This window comes from Bidens hawaiensis, unplaced genomic scaffold (genome assembly GCF_021521415.1).
Source record: "Bidens hawaiensis isolate Kalapana, Puna unplaced genomic scaffold, B.hawaiensis_p1.1 tig00002507_1, whole genome shotgun sequence".
NCBI classification, from domain to species: domain Eukaryota; kingdom Viridiplantae; phylum Streptophyta; class Magnoliopsida; order Asterales; family Asteraceae; genus Bidens; species Bidens hawaiensis.
This window is the reverse complement of record NW_027491137.1, coordinates 1,533,389-1,551,425: the sequence shown is the minus strand read 5'-3', so window position 1 is coordinate 1,551,425 and position 18,037 is coordinate 1,533,389. Positions and strand designations below refer to the sequence as shown.

General features: G+C 34.3%; 2 protein-coding genes and 1 pseudogene across 3 annotated transcripts; 2 read left to right on the top strand and 1 right to left on the bottom strand.

Moving 5' to 3' along the window:
- The first annotated feature begins 1,254 nt into the window (after positions 1-1,254).
- Positions 1,255-4,119, top strand: LOC143619793 (phosphoinositide phospholipase C 6-like; annotated as a pseudogene). The gene is made up of 7 exons (XR_013151235.1): positions 1,255-1,590; positions 1,653-1,847; positions 1,889-2,154; positions 2,350-2,467; positions 2,563-2,715; positions 2,797-2,883; positions 3,746-4,119. The product of XR_013151235.1 is annotated as a phosphoinositide phospholipase C 6-like (transcript).
- A 258-nt stretch (positions 4,120-4,377) lies between these two features.
- Positions 4,378-8,747, top strand: LOC143619792 (phosphoinositide phospholipase C 2-like). The gene is made up of 10 exons (XM_077091638.1): positions 4,378-4,387; positions 4,657-4,934; positions 5,032-5,231; positions 5,475-5,613; positions 5,711-5,866; positions 6,708-6,946; positions 7,100-7,217; positions 7,312-7,446; positions 7,522-7,608; positions 8,370-8,747. Exons 1-10 carry the CDS (start codon positions 4,378-4,380, stop codon positions 8,679-8,681), a joined length of 1,674 nt encoding a protein of 557 aa, XP_076947753.1. The 3' UTR covers positions 8,682-8,747.
- Positions 8,748-9,298: 551 nt separating this feature from the next.
- Positions 9,299-17,406, bottom strand: LOC143619741 (omega-3 fatty acid desaturase, endoplasmic reticulum-like). Its single transcript, XM_077091598.1, has 8 exons — positions 17,078-17,406; positions 16,877-16,966; positions 16,750-16,816; positions 10,530-10,622; positions 10,258-10,443; positions 9,766-9,846; positions 9,553-9,690; positions 9,299-9,481 (listed from the first exon to the last, which is right to left on the bottom strand). Exons 1-8 carry the CDS (start codon positions 17,404-17,406, stop codon positions 9,299-9,301), a joined length of 1,167 nt encoding a protein of 388 aa, XP_076947713.1.
- Positions 17,407-18,037: the final 631 nt, after the last annotated feature.

Here is an 18,037-nt window from a genome sequence, read left to right as displayed (position 1 = left end):
TTCAAAGGAAGTGGAATTAAAATCCCATGACATGGCGTGTTCGTTTCGTTAGAATTGGAATCTTAATTCCATTTTGGTGTGCTCGGTTATCAAGGAATTGGAATTGGAATTCAATTCCTTCAAATTCCTTTAAATAAAGAGATTCTAAATTCTTCCAAAATCTGGAGGATTTCAAGTGAATTCGTTGGAATCTTTTCTCGAGTTCTTTTTTTTAACGAGAACAACGAATAAAACATTTTAATTTTTTTACCTTTTTGTTTTCGATTTTTGAATATTTTGTTGAGGAGTTTTAATCTTAATAGAAAACCCCTAAAAATTAAAAAAATAATAAAAAGAAATCATAACGCAAAATAAAAATAAAAAAACAAAGAATCTAAAATGTTTCCGTCGTTATCCTCGTTAAAAAAAATCCGATTCCAATTCATTTGTCAAACGAACACATCAAGAATTAAATTGGATTTCAATTCCTATTAGAATGTTCATATTCCAAATCCAACGCAAATTCTAATTCCAATTCTATTTAATCATGTAAAATGAACGCGTTACAACCCATACCATAAACGTAGTAATAATAAATTCTAAAAAAGCGAGTAAGGAATCGCGTCATTCGTAATAACAATAACAATAATAATATTTAAAAAAAGCGGGAAGGAATTGTTCAACCAGGTCTCTCTATCTATCTCACACACACACACAGATGACTTGAGATCCATCGCACCGTCTACCAATTTCCCAATTCCTTGTACGCGTGAAATCCGTGTGCATTCTCACTATAAAAACAGCCCGCTCCCACCAAATATACATTATCTTATTATTATTATTATTATTATTATCCAGAAACAAATCCAATGGGAATCGAGGATTACGGAGTACTCTGTATTACTACCAGAACCTTCAAATTAACTGAACCTCAACCACCCCCTGACGTCAGGGAAGCATTCCACAATTACTCTCATTGCAAGATTTTCATCGTTTCCTCTTCAACCCCCCTATTACATCTCAGGTATCTTCTTCCATCACTTTTTATAGCCCTAACTAACTTAACTGCTATCAACACAATTACATTTTAGCCTAGCTCATTATAATATTTACTTTTAGGTTAAATTCACAGCCATTAATACAAAATGTGAATTTGAAAGCTAGGCTATCATCTTTAGTTAACATCTGTACGTGTTTACCTTTCACTTTTTGAACAATTTACAATATATAAATGTACATGAATGGAATGGTTACTAAAAACATGGATTTCAATGTTTGGTTCACCAAGATATGATGGCTCCCTTGTCGCATTACTACATGTACACCGGCCACAATTCCTACTTGACCGGGAACCAATTAAGTAGCAAATCCAGTTAAAATCCCATTATCAAAGCACTTCAACGCGGCGTCAGAGTCATTGAACTTGATCTATGGCCTAACTCATCAAATGATGATGTCCGCGTTCTTCATGGAAGGACATTTACAAGCCCAGTATCACTGTTGGAGTGTCTGCAAGCAATCAAAGAGTATGCATTCGTGGCTTCTCCTTATCCAGTCATCATAACACTTGAAGATCACCTTCAACAAGATCTTCAAGCCAAAGTAGCTAAGGTGAATAAATACTCTATTTAACATTTTTATTTTGTTCATGCTCTTATCCACTGTTCTTGTAGATGATCACTGAAACATTTGGGAAGATGCTGTTTTACCCTGACTCAGAGAACCTAGAAGAACTCCTAACACCCGAAAACTTGAAACATCGAATTCTGATTTCAACAAAACCTCCAAAAGAGTGCATTGAAGCCGGAGATGGTAAATGTAGTTGCGATGCTGATGATGTTGCTTGTAGTGAGGACAAAACTTTTAAGGTTTGGTGGACAACAGGCATATTCGGACATTTATTTTTTAGTCTATTTTCTTAAAACAAACAACCCTAACTGAATCTGTGTGCTATATGTGGCAGTCTGGAAGTGATGTTGAGAATGAAGGTTTGTTAAAGGAAACGAAACTATCTTCGTCTCCTGTTTACAAGAATCTGATTGCAATTCATGCTGGCAAACCAAAAAGAGGATTAAAGGATGCACTCAAAGTTGAAGAAGACAAAGTTAAGCGCCTAAGTTTAGCAGAACAAGCACTTGAAAGAGCTGCAGAAAATCATGGACAGGATGTAGTGAGGTATGAATTTTTTCAAAAAGAATTACAGAATTAATAAAACAATGTTTCTCAGTCGAACCATACTAAGAAAGCTCTTATATTGACATGTTAACTTGCGACATTTAGTTATGATGTACAAGCTGTATGAATTTTATGTTTATGTCATGAGTTGTGAATTTCTGTGCTCATGTATTTTTGTGAATATTTTTGTGCCAGGTTCACACAAAAGAATATTCTAAGGGTTTATCCCAAAGGAACTCGCATTACCTCCTCCAATTACAAGCCACTAATTTGCTGGCTACATGAAGCTCAGATGGTTGCATTTAATATGCAGGTCAGCATTAGTCTTTACTACTATTTTCTAAACAACAAATATTATGGACCAATATATTATCAGTAACTAATGTCTAGGTTTCCTATATAATGCAGGGATATGGCAGATCACTGTGGTTAATGCATGGAATGTTCCGAGCTAATGGAAATTGTGGTTATGTGAAAAAACCAGAATTTTTGATGAGGTGTGAGTCCGAGAATGAGGTGTTTAATCCAAAAGCAAAGCTTTCACCTAAGACATCATTAAAGGTTAATATCATATAGAATAAAAATACCTTATGCTTTACTTAAAATAATTCTTCTTCTCACATTGTGATGTGCCATTCACAGGTGAAAGTTTATATGGGAGATGGATGGCATTTGGATTTTAAGAAAACTCATTTCGATAACTACTCCCCGCCAGATTTTTATACTAGGGTAATTATCTTTATTCTCTATGGTAACAACTAACAAGTAGCATAGCTGTAATTAATTGCACCTGATGGTAGTTTTATAGTTGATCTGTCTAGTGGGTTTTTTCATACTGCTAGTATATTATAAAATACATGTTTAAATAGTAATTTAATTGTAAGAAGTGGTGTAATATAATTGCAATCACTACACATGTAATTATCTTTGTACTTAATCCCAATTAAAATTTAAAAATACGTCTTTGATTTTTCAAAAGCATATGTATATGCATATGTATTTATACATATAAGATATAGATATAGAGGGAGTTTAATGAGGACCATTAAATAATTAGGATCAAAACTAACCACCTTTTGCCCCTTGGATTATATTCTAATGGATGACTGAGATCTGAGAACAGCATGTCTCTTCCACTCAAAAGAACTAAAAGGCCAAGAGTTATTTTATTTGATTCCTAATAATATAATTGTTCTTATATGATCTCATCTCCATATATATATATATATATATATATAGGGTTGTAATCAATTAAGAACTCATGATTTCTATATATATATATATATATATATATATATATATGTTATACATATTAAATCATAACATAATATTCTTTTCCATGATCTATAACTAAGATCCAAAAAGTACATTTGGTTATATATTTTTCCTAGTTTGATATAATTATTATATGCATGATGGATCATTAATTGTACCAAGTTTTAATGTTCAAAATTAATTATTTTTAGTGTTTAAGATATTAACAAAGTCTATAATACACAATTATAAAACAAAGAATACTAAATAAAGCACGTACTTTTTCTAGAAGGCGTCACAAGATAATAGTTTAGTTAATCTTTTATCCCTGAAACAGGTTGGTATTGCTGGAGCATCTGTTGATAAAGTTATGAAAAGGACCAAAACTAATATGAACAACTGGGCACCTGTTTGGAATGAAGAGTTTACATTTTCATTAGCAGTTCCCGAATTAGCTTTACTTAGAATTGAAGTATATCATCACAAAATGTCTAAAAAGAAAAACACTTTTGCTGGCCAAATATGTTTGCCTGTTTCAGAGTTGAGGCCAGGAATCCGTGCAGTCCCACTCTGTAACCGCAAAGGTGAACAGTACACAGTAGCAAGGTTACTCATGCGGTTCGAGTTCACCTAAAGTATGCTGTATGCATTATTAATCTAGACTAGCTTGTTATTTTTTTGGGAGTTGGTGTCTATAATTATCATCATTTGTTGTTGAAAAAGTTCTATTCTTTCAATTTTGTAAATTGTAATTAAACATTTGTATGCATATTTTGAAAAAAAAATCCATTCACTTTTGTACAGTTTCTTGTTCTCAATGGTAGGAGTTTTATTTAGCAAAAATACAAATTAGTATTCAAAAGAAGATAGACCATTGTAATTTGTATGGTCCATCCCTATATATGTTCCATCTTTTACATCTCATGTTATTCCTGTTAAATTTCATTTCTGCTTCTCAAGTATAATATAATGCTTTATTGTATGCAGTAAATATTCTTGGGACAGACGAAGAAGAAAAGGAACAGAATCTGGAATATTAGGTTGCATAAATTCCCACTTTCCAATTGAGCAATGTTAATGAAGTTAGAATATTTAAAGTTTTGTTCCTTTTTTGACACCCATTCTTTTTTAATCAGTAGAAGCAATCTCTTTCGTATATTTAATGTTCCATGCATATATTCAACTTAGAAGATAAATTAGCAGAATCGTTGTGTTTTGTGTAATTCACTTATTATTTCTCTTGTGTAGATTATGGAACTTTTGAAGTATTTGGTTGTTTCACAAGACAATTTAGGCCAAAACGAGATGTACTTCCCGAGGATATCAAACGAGTTCTTGAAACCTACACGGAATATGGTATAATGAATTTTAAAAATCTTCAGGATTTCTTGAGAACCATTCAAGAACAATCTGATGAAGATGCTAATACTATAGTCGAAAAGTCAAAGCATCACAATCTTTTGCAATCCAAAGGCCTGCATCTGATGAAGCTTCTCTTTAATGATGATCTCAATCATCCTCTTAGTGTAATACTCTTCTTATAAGTTGTATTAATATTATTATTACACTTTCTTTTGTCTTATTTGATTTTGATTTTTTTTTTTTTTTTTTTTTTGCACACAGGCAATTCTTGATGACATGAAATCTCCAATTTCTCATTATTATATATATACCAGCCACAATACTTACTTAACCGGTAACCAGTTTACAAGTGACAGCAGTGTTAGGCCTATCATAAGGGCTTTAAAGAATGGTGTAAGAGGTATTGAACTGGATCTATGGCCCAATTCAACCAACACTGATGTAAATGTTTACCATGGAAGGTATGCAGTTGATTAATTTAAGGATAATTGCTGAAAAAGGTAGCCAAAAGTGGTCCAAATTCTTTTAGCTAACCATCTTTTTTAGGCCTGAAAAAAAGTAAATTAAACTTTAAGGTTTCTTAAGACCTAAAATAAGTATCAAAGTGAAGTTGCCTACCATTATATGCTAATGTGACTAGTAAATTGTTATATAACTTGCAATGATTGTTATTTTTTGTGATTTTGTTTCTTCTTTCTGTAAAGGACTCTGACTTCCTCTGTTAAACTGAGGAGATGCTTGAAAGTTATCAAGGAATTTGCATTCTGGTCTTCTGACTATCCAGTTATTATCACTTTTGAAGATCATCTCAAATACAGAAGTCTACGCACCAAAGTGGCTATTGTGTGTAAAACCATGCATGTTCACGTTTTTTGGTGATGGATTTTGAATATTGTACCATATTGATAACCTGTTTCTGAAAACACAACTCTTGATGTAGATGGTCAAACAAACATTTGGGGATATGCTGGTTCAACCAAGGAAAGATTATGAACTTACTGAACTCCCTTCGCCTGCTGCTTTAAAACGAAAGATTATCATTTCAACAAAACCACCAAATGAGTCGTCGGACTCAGAGACTAGTGCACCTCAAAAGGTATATTAAAAGAATATTGTTGTTGAATAAGGTTACAAGAATTCTATGTTTATAAAGTACAAATGCTAAGATATTAATAGCATGATTAATACTCGAAAACAGACCTTAGATGCTAAGAGAATAACTATATAATATATTAATATGTAGAGGTGACAACATGGGTTGGTTGGACTGGTCAAAACGGGTCGGGTTGTATGTTTATTGCACTAATATCTAAATCTTTGAATAAAACAAGGGTTGTTTTTAAAGCTCGTGGCTCGTGTCTTGCTTGAAAAAGGCTTGCTCAAAATTGGCTCGTTTGTAAACAATCGAGCTGATCCCAAGCCAAGCTAAGTCAGGTTCGTTGGCTCGCTCGTTAGGCTCGTTTAGCTGGCTCATTGGCTTGCTTAAGATAAAGCCCGAGTTTTAATATATATAAAAAGTATGCCCACGTTTAACATGTATAAATTTGAAGTTTTGTAGTTCATTAATTATGCATTATGTGTATGTTATAACTATTATTTTTTTCTTTATCATATATATCAATGTGTAAATATATAATCAATTTTTTTCAAAAAATAAACGAACTGGTTCTAGTTCAGCATTTCAGCTTGTTTACATAAACGAGCCGAGCCCCAATCCAATCTGGCTCGACTCATTTACAGTCCTAAATAAAACAATTTTGGAGGTTGTATAACTATAAATAGACTTTTGGCGGTTATCAACCCATTTGATATATTTCTTTTTAGCTATTTATTTGATTTTATTTGTTTGTGATAAAAGAAGACCAGATCGTTCCATTCATAAGTTAATTATGCCTATAGTGTGGTAATTTGATTTCTTGATTCATTTATTGCAACAGTCTGGTACAATTTTTGACTGCTTTCAAAGCAAAGATGATTCTGATGAAAACAGTAAGCATCAAGAGACAGAAATGGAGGGTGAAGTCCCTGAATACAAGGATTTAATTGCTATCCATGCGGTCAAACATAAAGGAAATGTGCATGCATTAAACGTTGAGGAGAATACGGTCAAACGTCTCAGCATGAGCGAACAAGAGCTTCTAGAAGCTAGCAAAGAACATGGACCACAGATTGTTAGGTACATTAGATAAAGTTGTATGGATTTTGAGCACATCTTTCTTGAATCAAATAAATTTCTTTTCAAATTATTGTAAATTTTAAAACTGGAAATTGTCAATTGAGTGTCAATGAATAAAGATTGACATGGTTTCATTATTGTTCATTCATCTAGATTTACGCAGCGTAATATATTCAGGGTGTATCCTAAGGGGACGCGTATTAATTCATCTAATTACAATCCTTATGATGGTTGGAACCATGGCGCACAAATGGTTGCATTCAACATGCAGGTAGCTCTTTTTTGTATGTTTTCTTAATATAAAAAATCAGAAAAAAAAGTTAAAAAGTTTTCCACTATATACACACACGATCTCGTGCTTGCAGGGATATGCAAAGAATCTATGGTTAATGCAAGGTTTGTTCAGAGCCAATAATGGTTGTGGTTATGTAAAGAAACCTAAGTTTTTATGTGAGGGTGACCCGACATTTCGTCCTACTGAAGTCAAGAAAATTTTGAAGGTTAATTGAGTATTTAAAAGTACAAAAATAATATCAAGTTTGCATTTTTATGCCCATATATGTGTTTCTGAACAGGTTAACATTTACATGGGAGAAGGATGGCATTTGGAGTTTCATCATGCTCACTTTGATTATTGTTCTCCACCAGACTTCTATGCAAAAGTGAGCACAATGATTTGAAATGCTAATTTGCAGTTAAGCCTGATAATATGGATGGGTCAGGTTGGGTAACATATCAAAATGAGTTAGGGTCAAAACGTGTTCGTCAAACCGGTTGTTCTCAGAAAGTAACAGCTTTTTAGGGTCAAAAAGGGTTTTCACCAAAATGGTCAAAATTATAAAAATGGGTTCGGGCCAAAAAGGGTTCTCACCAAAATGGTCTACCTGGATAATGAGCCGTCTTAAAAGGAAAAATATTATCCAAATGGGTTCGACTTAAAGCGGGCCTTTCTAAAAAGTATCAGCTCGTATTGGGTCAAAAAGGGTTCTCACCAAAATGGTCTACCTGGATAATGAGCCGTCTTAAAAAGAAAAATATTATCCAAATGGGTTCGATTTAAAACGGGCCTTTCTAAAAAGTATCAGCTCGTATTGGGTCAAAAAGGGTTCTCACCAATATGCTCCATCTTGAAACGAGTCGTCTTAGGAAGAAAAAAAATTATCAGTATGGGTTCGGGTCAAAACGGGTCATTCTGAAAAGATATCAGCTTGTTTCGGGGCAAAAGGGTTCTCTCAAAAATGGTCCACCTTTAAATTGGTCAAAAATGAGTTCGGGTCAAAACGGGTTGTTACCAAAATGGTCCACCTCCAAATGGGTTGTGGTCCTTTTCATCAAAATGGGTTCAATTTGGGACAAGATTTACAATTATAAAAAGATTCATTTACAATTAAAAAAAATCACATATGACAATTTAAAACTGTAGGTGGGAATTGCTGGATATGAGGGTGATAAAAGTCAAAGAATGTATAAAACTAAGACACTTGAGGATGATTGGTGGCCCATTTGGGATGAGGTGGTTGAATTTCCAATCAGGGTCCCAGAATTAGCTTTGCTAAGGATTGAAGTTAAAGACACTGATACTACAAAGAAAAATGAGTTTGGAGGTCAAACTTGCCTACCTGTTTCCGAGTTGAGATCTGGCATTCGTTGCGTCCCGTTGTACAACAAAAAGGGCGAAAAGTACAAGTTCATAAAGCTCCTCATGCGCTTTGAATTCATAGTTCCCATCAGTTAGTTTATCTATGCATGTTCTATTATAGCTTGTAGCAAATTCAAGCTTGTATCCACATATTGACAATGATATTATTATAGCTTAACTGATTCAAGTATGAATTGATCAAGAATGTGCAATTCAATAGTCTACCAATCTCTTCAAGATTTTCACTTTTCATCAGACCATCAATTGATTTAAACCTTTTTTTTAGGTTCAGTGTTCATGTGCATTTTAGCATTTTAGGAGTGGTTTTGTTAACATGTTTTACAAATTTTAATATTTTTAACAGAAAATTCCCACGTCTCACCTTCTATAACAATTTTTTCTTATTTAATAACCTAGATGATTATTATTATTTTCTGGTTATCAAAACCGTATTTATAACTGATAATGGTTCTCAGTGAAATTTTTTGCGTAGAATTTTGTTTGGAATAATATAAGAAATAGTTTTTAGTTGTTAATATATTAAAACTGTTATATAGATCTGTCTCCGAGATTTCTGGTGCCACAAGCGAGTACTAAAAAGTGACTAACAAAAATTTTTGTCTTGTTTAGAGACGGAATTAATCAAAATATATTTCAATTATAATAAGTCTGCCTACGGCATCCTGAAAAATAACTCACAAAAAATAGGGTTTTCATCGTCTCGTTTTTCCAGCCATATCATGGTCTGTTTGATAGTAAACTATATCACCAACATCACTAACAAAATGGTCTTGTTGGATGCTTCTTGTCAAGTTATTTATCAAATGTACCGGTATTAATCCTGATTTTTTAGGCTCTCGATAGTACTTCCCAAGCACCAGCTTAGCTGCCTTTGTCTGCACATCCATGCACACGTTGTCATGGCCCGACAGTAAAATATGAACATATATGTGATATAAATGCTTACAGCTTCTATTAAATGGTAATGTGGGATTTGAGGGAAGAGGTGATGGATGACATGAGTTCCGATGTCATGGTGAATGTTGTTGATTAATCCATAATCGCGATCAACCGTTGTAAGCCCTCCCCTTAAATAACTCCATTCCTGATTGAAAAACATATTTACAACGTTGTTTGTTTTAACAAAATTTATATTTTTTAATCAAACAATTGTCAGTACCTTGCCGCGGTACCAAGGAAGCTTCTTCTCATAACCATGGTGATGCAAATATGTTACTGTATCCAACCATGCCACAAAAATCTGTAGACACAAAGATGGTGAAAGATTATAGATTTATATCTATTTGTTAGGATGATTTAGATCTTATTATTTTTATTAATAAAAATTGTAAATTTTATCAAAATGATCACATATTTAAGCCAATATGAATTAATCATTTTGAAGCAGCCTCCCATACCAACCGACATTGTGTGTTTGTTTTGCCCACAAGGAGCTCACAATTTGTTTATCTGTTGTCCGATGGAAACTTCCAAGGAGCTTACACATCCTAGTACTATTCTCACTTTAGCACTTTTAACTGTGGCGCTCTTCTCTCATACACAGCCATTAAAATATGTTGGCTATATATGAGGCCGATATTCCTTGCGAACCTAAATGTGCGGGATTTGCCTATGGTATTACAATACAAGCATTGAGATACATAGAACTCACCAAGTAAGGAATGCCATAGAGGTTCAACAAGAGGAGTGGTCCTACAAGATTGGCCAAATAGAAAAGCAAAGCAACCATTAGTCCCCAACATATGGTAGATGTCACAATATAATGCCTCTCGTCCACTGAGAATAAATCGCTATACGGGTTGAAATGTGACCCACTCTTCCCCGGGCTCCTCTTCATCTGCATAAATATACCCAAAATTTGTTAATAAGCAGTTATCTGCTCGACTTGAGAATATAATACAATACAAATGTGTGGGTTCTCACCAGGTATAGTGGATACGCGAATATTGGAAAAGGGATTTTGAATCTAAAGAACTTTGTCTTAGCATCCAGCTCCTTGTAAGTCTTCTCCGGAATCTAAAAATTATAAAAATATTAATAAGTTCTTGTTAAAATTATGAAATGTTCTAATTCTTTTTTATATTGCTTTTCCTTTTTTGTGAGGTTTAATAATAAGGAAAGTTGAAGGTTGACTTGGGCAATAAAAGAAAGATAGGGCCGTTGCTGCATTCAAGGAAATTAAAAGGGCTGGATATGTGCTGTCTTTCATTCTCAGCTTTGATTGAAAGAACGAAGCCATTCACCATTTTTCATATCTCATCCAAGCATTCGACTCGATTAGCTACAGAATCACCGTGTTACATCTTTCTTTGTTCAATCTGTAAAAGCTATATTATTAGCTTCTTTGATTGTTTTTCTATTTGTAACCCTCGATTTGTCTCTGTAAGCCTCAATCGATTGTTTGAAATAATAAATCAAGGTTTTTTACATGGTATCAGAGCTATTGGCTCTATATTGTGTCTGATCCTTTCGTTGCTTCTTTTGATTCGAACCATTGTTCAGCTATCCTTCCGATTTAGGGGTTGACTACCATCAAAATTGACTTGGCGGTCGAAGCAGGAACTAAAAGCTCAATATCAGAGTGGTTTGCTTTGCTTATCTTCTCCGAATCACGAAGCTCGTATCCAGGGTGTGAAATCGAATTCTGGTTGAAATTACTCAATCTAGACGTGATCCTGTGGAATATAATTCTGTGGTTGGCTATTTCTTCTTTGAACCAAGTCGTGCACTCTTAAAATAGGGTTTGTGTTCTTGGGCATTTGGTCAACAGAAACTTTACTGGGCTGCTACCTTAGGCTTCTCATATTAAGTTGCTGTGCATCTTTTCAATAATAATAAAAAAAAAAAAAGGTGAAAAAGGAAAGAAAAGTAAAAGGTCTCTCTGCTTTCTCACTGTAAGATCTTTCCATCACGCCTTTCTTTGTCTTTTTAGTATTGCATTAGACACCCTTTTTTGGGTGGGTAAGGAGTACTAGTAATTGGCTTTGTTAACAGGGAGTGCTTTTTTGTGTGCATTTAGGCTTTTTAGGAAGTGTGTGATCTCCCTATTGCTTTCATTTCCGCTGCTTATTATTACTACTATCATTATTTTTTGTTAGTGCTTCTGTGAGTTTTGTGCATTCAGCATGACTAATTCAAATTCACATATTGTTAACACTAATAATAACAATAATCAAATGAGTAACCTTGATTTTGGTGATCCGCTTTATCTTCATGTTTCTGACACCAACAATTTGACCATTGTTAATATTAAGCTAAAAGGGACAGAAAATTACAGCGTGTGGGCCAATTCTATGGAACTATCTTTAAATGTAAAAAACAAATTCGGTTTTATAGACAAAACATGTAATAGGCCCACTACAAATGGACACCTAGGTAAACAATGGGATAGATGCAATGCGGTTGTGTTGTCTTGGATTTTAAACTCTATTTCTGAAGAACTATTTATGGGTCAAGTATTTTCTAAAATTGCATCAGTTGTTTGGGAGGAACTGAAAGAAACCTATTCAAAAGTTGACAGTTCTATAATGTATAATCTTCATCAAAAAATTTCTTTGTTTAAACAAAATGGTTGCCCTATTTCTGAATATTATCATCAACTTACATCTATATGGAGACAATTTGACTCACTGTCTGAATTGCCTTTATGTACGTGTAATGCAGCTAATGAAACAAGTAAATTTAATCAAAATATGAGACTGATGCAATTTTTAATGGGGTTAGACGATGCTTATCAACCTGTGAGAACCTCCATTTTAACTAAAGATCCTTTACCTACGGTAAAGGGTGCCTTTGCCATTATATCTAGCGAGGAATCTCACAGGACAATAACATTATCTAACAAATCTCAGCCTACTGCATTTGCATCTAAAACTTCTAATTACAAGAAACCTAGAAGTCCACTGAAATGCACCCATTGTAACAAAAATGGTCACGTGGTTGAAAAGTGTTATGAATTGGTTGGGTATCCAACAAATTATAAGACCAAGTTAAAAGCCACAACAAGCAACAATGCTGTGTCTGAGACAAAAACTGCTAGTGAAGTCTCGTGTCAGTTGACTCCTGAACAATACTCTAAACTCATGACCATGCTAAATGGATCTTTGGCTTCGGATCAAAACTCTTCACATATGGCGGGTAACTTTCAATCCGCCTGTACATTCCCAATTTTTACTTGTGCTTCTCCACCTAAAGAAGGAAATTACAGGGGTTGGGTAATAGACTCGGGTGTTAACCAACATATGGTCTTGTCTAGTAAAAACATGTTTGACCTTGTCGATGTGTCAAGCTACAACATGACTGTTGGTCACCCCAACGGGACTAATGCAAAAATAACATCAATTGGGAAACTTAAACTTGGAAAAAATGTTGTTCTTGTTGATGTCTTGGTTGTTCCTGAGTATTGTGTTAATCTCTTGTCTGTCTACAAACTTGCAAAAGCCAACAAACTTGGTTCTTGGTTTAATGAATTTGAATGCTTAATTTAGGACCTAACTCGCAAGATGACACTTCTGACTGGTAAACAGGTCAATGGCCTGTATTACTTTGGGGATGTTCCTCCAGGTGTGTTCGTTTGTGACAACGTTATTGGGCCCGTTAATGATACTTTGAAATTGTGGCATTCTAGACTTGGTCATCCCTCACATCAAGTTTTATTCGTCTTAAAACCCGAACTAAATCTTAAAACCATGACTCAAATGTTCCATGTGAAATATGTCACCGGGCAAAACAAACTAGAAGCCCCTTTCCTCTAAGCGAACATAAAACCCAAACGGTAGGTGAACTCGTTCACCTAGACTTATGGGGACCTTTTAAAATAACAAGTTTAGATGGTTTTAGATTCTTCTTGACTGTGGTGGATGATTATTCTAGGGCTACGTGGGTATACCTTCTCAAGTCAAAAGATGAAGTGTTTCAAAACATCATGAATTTTCTAATGTTAATTAAAACTCAGTTTGGCAAACAAGTTAAATGTTTTAGAACCGACAACGGTACTGAATTTGTTAACACTCGGTTCGAAACCTATTTTAAAACTAATGGTATCCTTCATCAAACGACTTGTGTGTATACCCCACAACAAAACGGGATAGTAGAGAGAAAGCATCGACACCTCTTAAATATTGCTAGATCTTTACTTTTTCAAAGTGGCATTCCCTTATACATGTGGCCTGAGTGTATTCTAACAGCTACCTACTTGATTAACAGGACTCCATCATCCGTGTTAAACGGAAAGTCCCCTTATGAGTTGCGAGTAATTAAAAAACCCTCTCTGCTACATCTCAGATCATTTGGTTGTTTGTGTTTTGCAACAAATCTAAACCCAAAAACTAAATTTGACAGTAGAGCCTCAAAATGTGTTCTAATTGGTTACTCTTTCGATAAAAAGGCTACAAACTACTCTCTCTTGATGACAAAACTGTTTTTTATTCGCGTGACGTAAAGTTTTACGAAACCTATTTTCCTTTAAAAGATAAAATAGAAACTTTACCTGAAGAAAATGGAGTAAATCACTTGAATTTTTTTGACTTTTGTTTTGAACCAAATGATACTGAGATTAAAAGGCCCGATGATGAGGGGAGGGAAACCAAAGATGACAACCTAAACTTGGATGGCTCGACTGAAAATGGGTGTAGTCACAATGACAATTCTGGGAACTAACAAAGTTCTGTTGATAACTTAGGCAGCAGCCAGGAAGCTGTTACCCTAGATATTGACGCGGACCTGTTGGAAGCCGATGTTCATATTGACAACACTCTTCCCACTCGGCAACCAGTTGAGGTTGAAAATCGTAATGAGGAAATAGCTGATGCTAACTTCCCTGAGGGCACCTCAACCGACCCTAATGAAAGCACTCGTAAATCAAGTAGAGTTAGCAATATTCCAAAAAGATACACCGACTTCGTGCTAAACGGGAAAGTCAAATATGGGATAGAAAAATCTGTTAACTACTCTAATCTATCCTATAACAATAAATGTTTTGTTTCTCTTCTTAACAAAAGCATTGAACCGAAAACTTATTTTGATGCATCTAAGGATATTAACTGGGTAAATGCTATGAATCAAGAAATGGAAGCCTTAAACAAAAACAAAACTTGGATCATCACTGACTTACCCCCTAATAGAAAAACAATAGGGTGTAAATGGATCTATAAAATAAAATATAAGTCAAATGGAGAGATTGAGAGATATAAGGCAAGACTAGTTGCTAAAGGGTGCAATCAACGTGAGGGCCTTGACTTCGACGAAACATTTTCTCCCATTGTCAAAATGGTTACCATACGTGCTTTACTTGCCCTATATATTCAAAATAATTGGAATGTGTTTCAACTTGATGTTAACAATGCTTTCCTCTATGGGGAGCTTGATGAAGATGTCTACATGAAATTACCCGTAGGGTATGGTAACAATTCAGACATCACACCTGGCAAGGTATGTAAACTTGTTAAGTCCCTATATGGACTAAAACAAGCCCCCCGGAAGTGGAACGAAAAACTAACCTCAACCCTCACCAACATCGGTTTTTTACAAAGCAAAAATGACCCATCCTTATTTATGAAAATAACCGGAGAAACCTCTGTTTTTCTTCTTGTTTATGTAGATGACATAATCATAACCGGTAACAATGACTTAGAAATAAATAACATTAAACAAAAGCTAAGTCAGTGTTTTCAAATTAAGGACTTGGGAAAACTAAAATATTTTCTTGGGATTGAGGTTTATGAAAACGGGAATGAAATGTACATCACAACGGAAATATTGCCTTGATCTAATTCATGAATTTGGTCTCCTTGCAAGCAAACCCGTAGGGAATCCTTTGGAACAAAACATCAGTCTGCATGACAGTACTAATTGTGAAAAAAACGATTTTGAATTAAAAAACATCACACAATACCAAATCTTGATTGGTAAATTAATTTATCTAACCCTTACCAGACCTGATATCTCCTACACCGTTCAATGTCTAAGTCAATTTATGCACAAACCCTTAAACTCTCATCTTCAAATTGCCTTAAGACTTCTAAGATATCTAAAAGGTTCTCCTGGAAAAGGGTTAAGGTTTAAAAAGTCACCAAACTTCTCCCTAAAAGCCTACTCCGACTCAGACTGGGGAAAATGTTTGGTTACACGAAGGTGTGTTACAGGTTACTGTTTGTATCTAGGAGACTGTCTAATCTCTTGGAAAAGTAAGAAGTAGAGTACAGTCTCTAGATCCTCTACCGAGGCAGAATTTAGAGCAATATATATCACCGGAGGTGAAGTTATTTGGGTTCTTAAACTCTTAGAAGACTTGAAGGTCAGTTACACCCTTCCCGTGCCAATATACTGTGATAACAATTCTGCAATTCTAATATCTGCAAATCCAGTTTTTCACGAACGTACTAAACATTTTGAAATTGATCTTTTCGGTTTAAGGGAAAAAGTTATGGCAGGAGTCTTCAAAATAAACAAAATTGACACCTCTCAACAACCTGCCGACATATTTACTAAAGGATTAGGTGTTGCCCAACATAACCTGTTATGTGGGAAACTGGGATTAAAAGACCACTTTGGGAATCAAAGTGAGGAGGGGTGTTAAAATTATGAAATGTTCTAATTCTTTTTTATATTGCTTTTCCTTTTTTGTGAGGTTTAATAATAAGGAAAGTTGAAGGTTGACTTGGGCAATAAAGGAAAGATAGGACCGTTGCTGCATTCAAGGAAATTAAAAGGGCTGGATATGTGCTGTCTTTCATTCTCAGTTTTGGTATTTAAGTTATGGCTTACTGCAGATTGAAATAACGAAGCCATTCACCATTTTTCATCACAATTGCTATTTAATCTCATCCAAGCATTCGACTCGATTAGCTACAGAATCACCGTGTTACATCTTTCTTTGTTCAATCTGTAAAAGCTATATTATTAGCTTCTTTGATTGTTTTTCTATTTGTAACCCTCGATTTGTCTCTGTAAGCCTCAATCGATTGTTTGAAATAATAAATCAAGGTTTTTTACAGTTCTTAAATCTCAACTCTGTATTAAGTGCATTATTTGCAAGTTGTTCATCAAATAATGTTCTTTTGCTTCTTTTTTTTCGTTTCTATTGTTTCATAATAACACGTGATATTGCAAAACATCACGTTTGTATATTATAGTACAAAATTACCGGAACCCACGACTCGTCGTTCTCCACATGCCCATGATTTTGGTGGTGAGTCCTATGACTGATTCTCCTGTAAAGAGTTGTACATTATGCTTTGAAGACAAGGGTAAAAGCGTAAGTTCAAAGTTACCAGCCATGATAAGGTACAAGAATCGAAGAATGCAAAAAATGTCCCACAATATTATTAAGAGTAGAGCTATTGGAAAAACTTCCATGACCACTGTCACAAAAAAAACACATGAGCAAATAAGTGAATACTACTACACTAGCCTTTATATATTGTCTATTTAATATAACTAAAAAAATAGTAACAAGGAAAGCCAATTTGTACCAATCATGACCAAGAACAAAGAGTGCCCAAAACATTGTGCCTTGAGCAACCCAATAGAGGGGCCAAAAAACCCAAGTAAGGTTCTTCAAGTAGACAGCAATGGCCCCTAGAGAGTAAATGACCAAAATGTCCCTGAGGACATATGCAAGTGACCTCCATGAGTTCTTGACCCAACAATGTTTAGGAATGGCAGCTCTGATCTCTGCCACCCTGAAAGGAGGAGGGGCAGAAGGGTCAAATACCATATCATCATCTTCTTCAACTCCATTAACAACAGCCACTCCTTCATCTCCTTGAACCTTTTTTCCATTTGTGGATGGAATAGCCATTGTCACACTTCTCTTTTCTTTGTAGAGTTTTCTTTCTTTGTAGAGCTGTTAACATTCAAGGGTATTTTAGAAAAAAACAACCTTTATTGTAATTAATAAATAGATATTGATTATAATGTATCATATATTTAATTATGGAAACAAGAGATTGGTATGGAAAAGAATAAGGAAAGTGTTTTATAGAAATCATTGTGTTTGTCAATGTTATTAATTAAATATTTTAATGAATATTATATGTGTTCACTATCATGGGGTCAAAACAAATCATCATCTCTCAAAGAAAACATAATAATAAAGTAATTTTAGTGCAATTTTTACATTGAATTAAAACCTTGTTTATAAATAACTTATTTTCAAAACTTACGTGGGTTAGTAGCATGTAAATGCCAAGGAAAACGATTAAAAAATATATTGGAAAGTGGATTTTAAAAAATCCAAACTATAATCAGTTTAGTTATAGTAGCTTATCCTTATAAATTTAACCAATGACACCCCTTTCATTTTAGTTGAGTAAAGTGAGAGTGAGATTATTTTGAAAGCGTTCAAAGTTAAGAGTGTCAATGTCTAAATTGTAAGTATAGACTATTATTATACTATAATTCATAGTTTGGATTATTAAAATTCAATTCAC

Coding starts and splice junctions, on each gene's coding strand:
- LOC143619792 (XM_077091638.1), top strand. Junction 5,232..5,474: donor GTAAATGTTTACCATGGAAG/GTATGCAGTTGA, acceptor CTTTCTGTAAAG/GACTCTGACTTCCTCTGTTA. Junction 7,218..7,311: donor TGGTTGCATTCAACATGCAG/GTAGCTCTTTTT, acceptor TCGTGCTTGCAG/GGATATGCAAAGAATCTATG.
- LOC143619741 (XM_077091598.1), bottom strand. CDS start 17,406: ATGGCTATTCCATCCACAAATGGAAAAAAGGTTCAAGGAGATGAAGGA. Junction 16,817..16,876: donor CTTGTACCTTATCATGGCTG/GTAACTTTGAAC, acceptor AACTCTTTACAG/GAGAATCAGTCATAGGACTC. Junction 9,691..9,765: donor TTCCTTGGTACCGCGGCAAG/GTACTGACAATT, acceptor TTTTTCAATCAG/GAATGGAGTTATTTAAGGGG.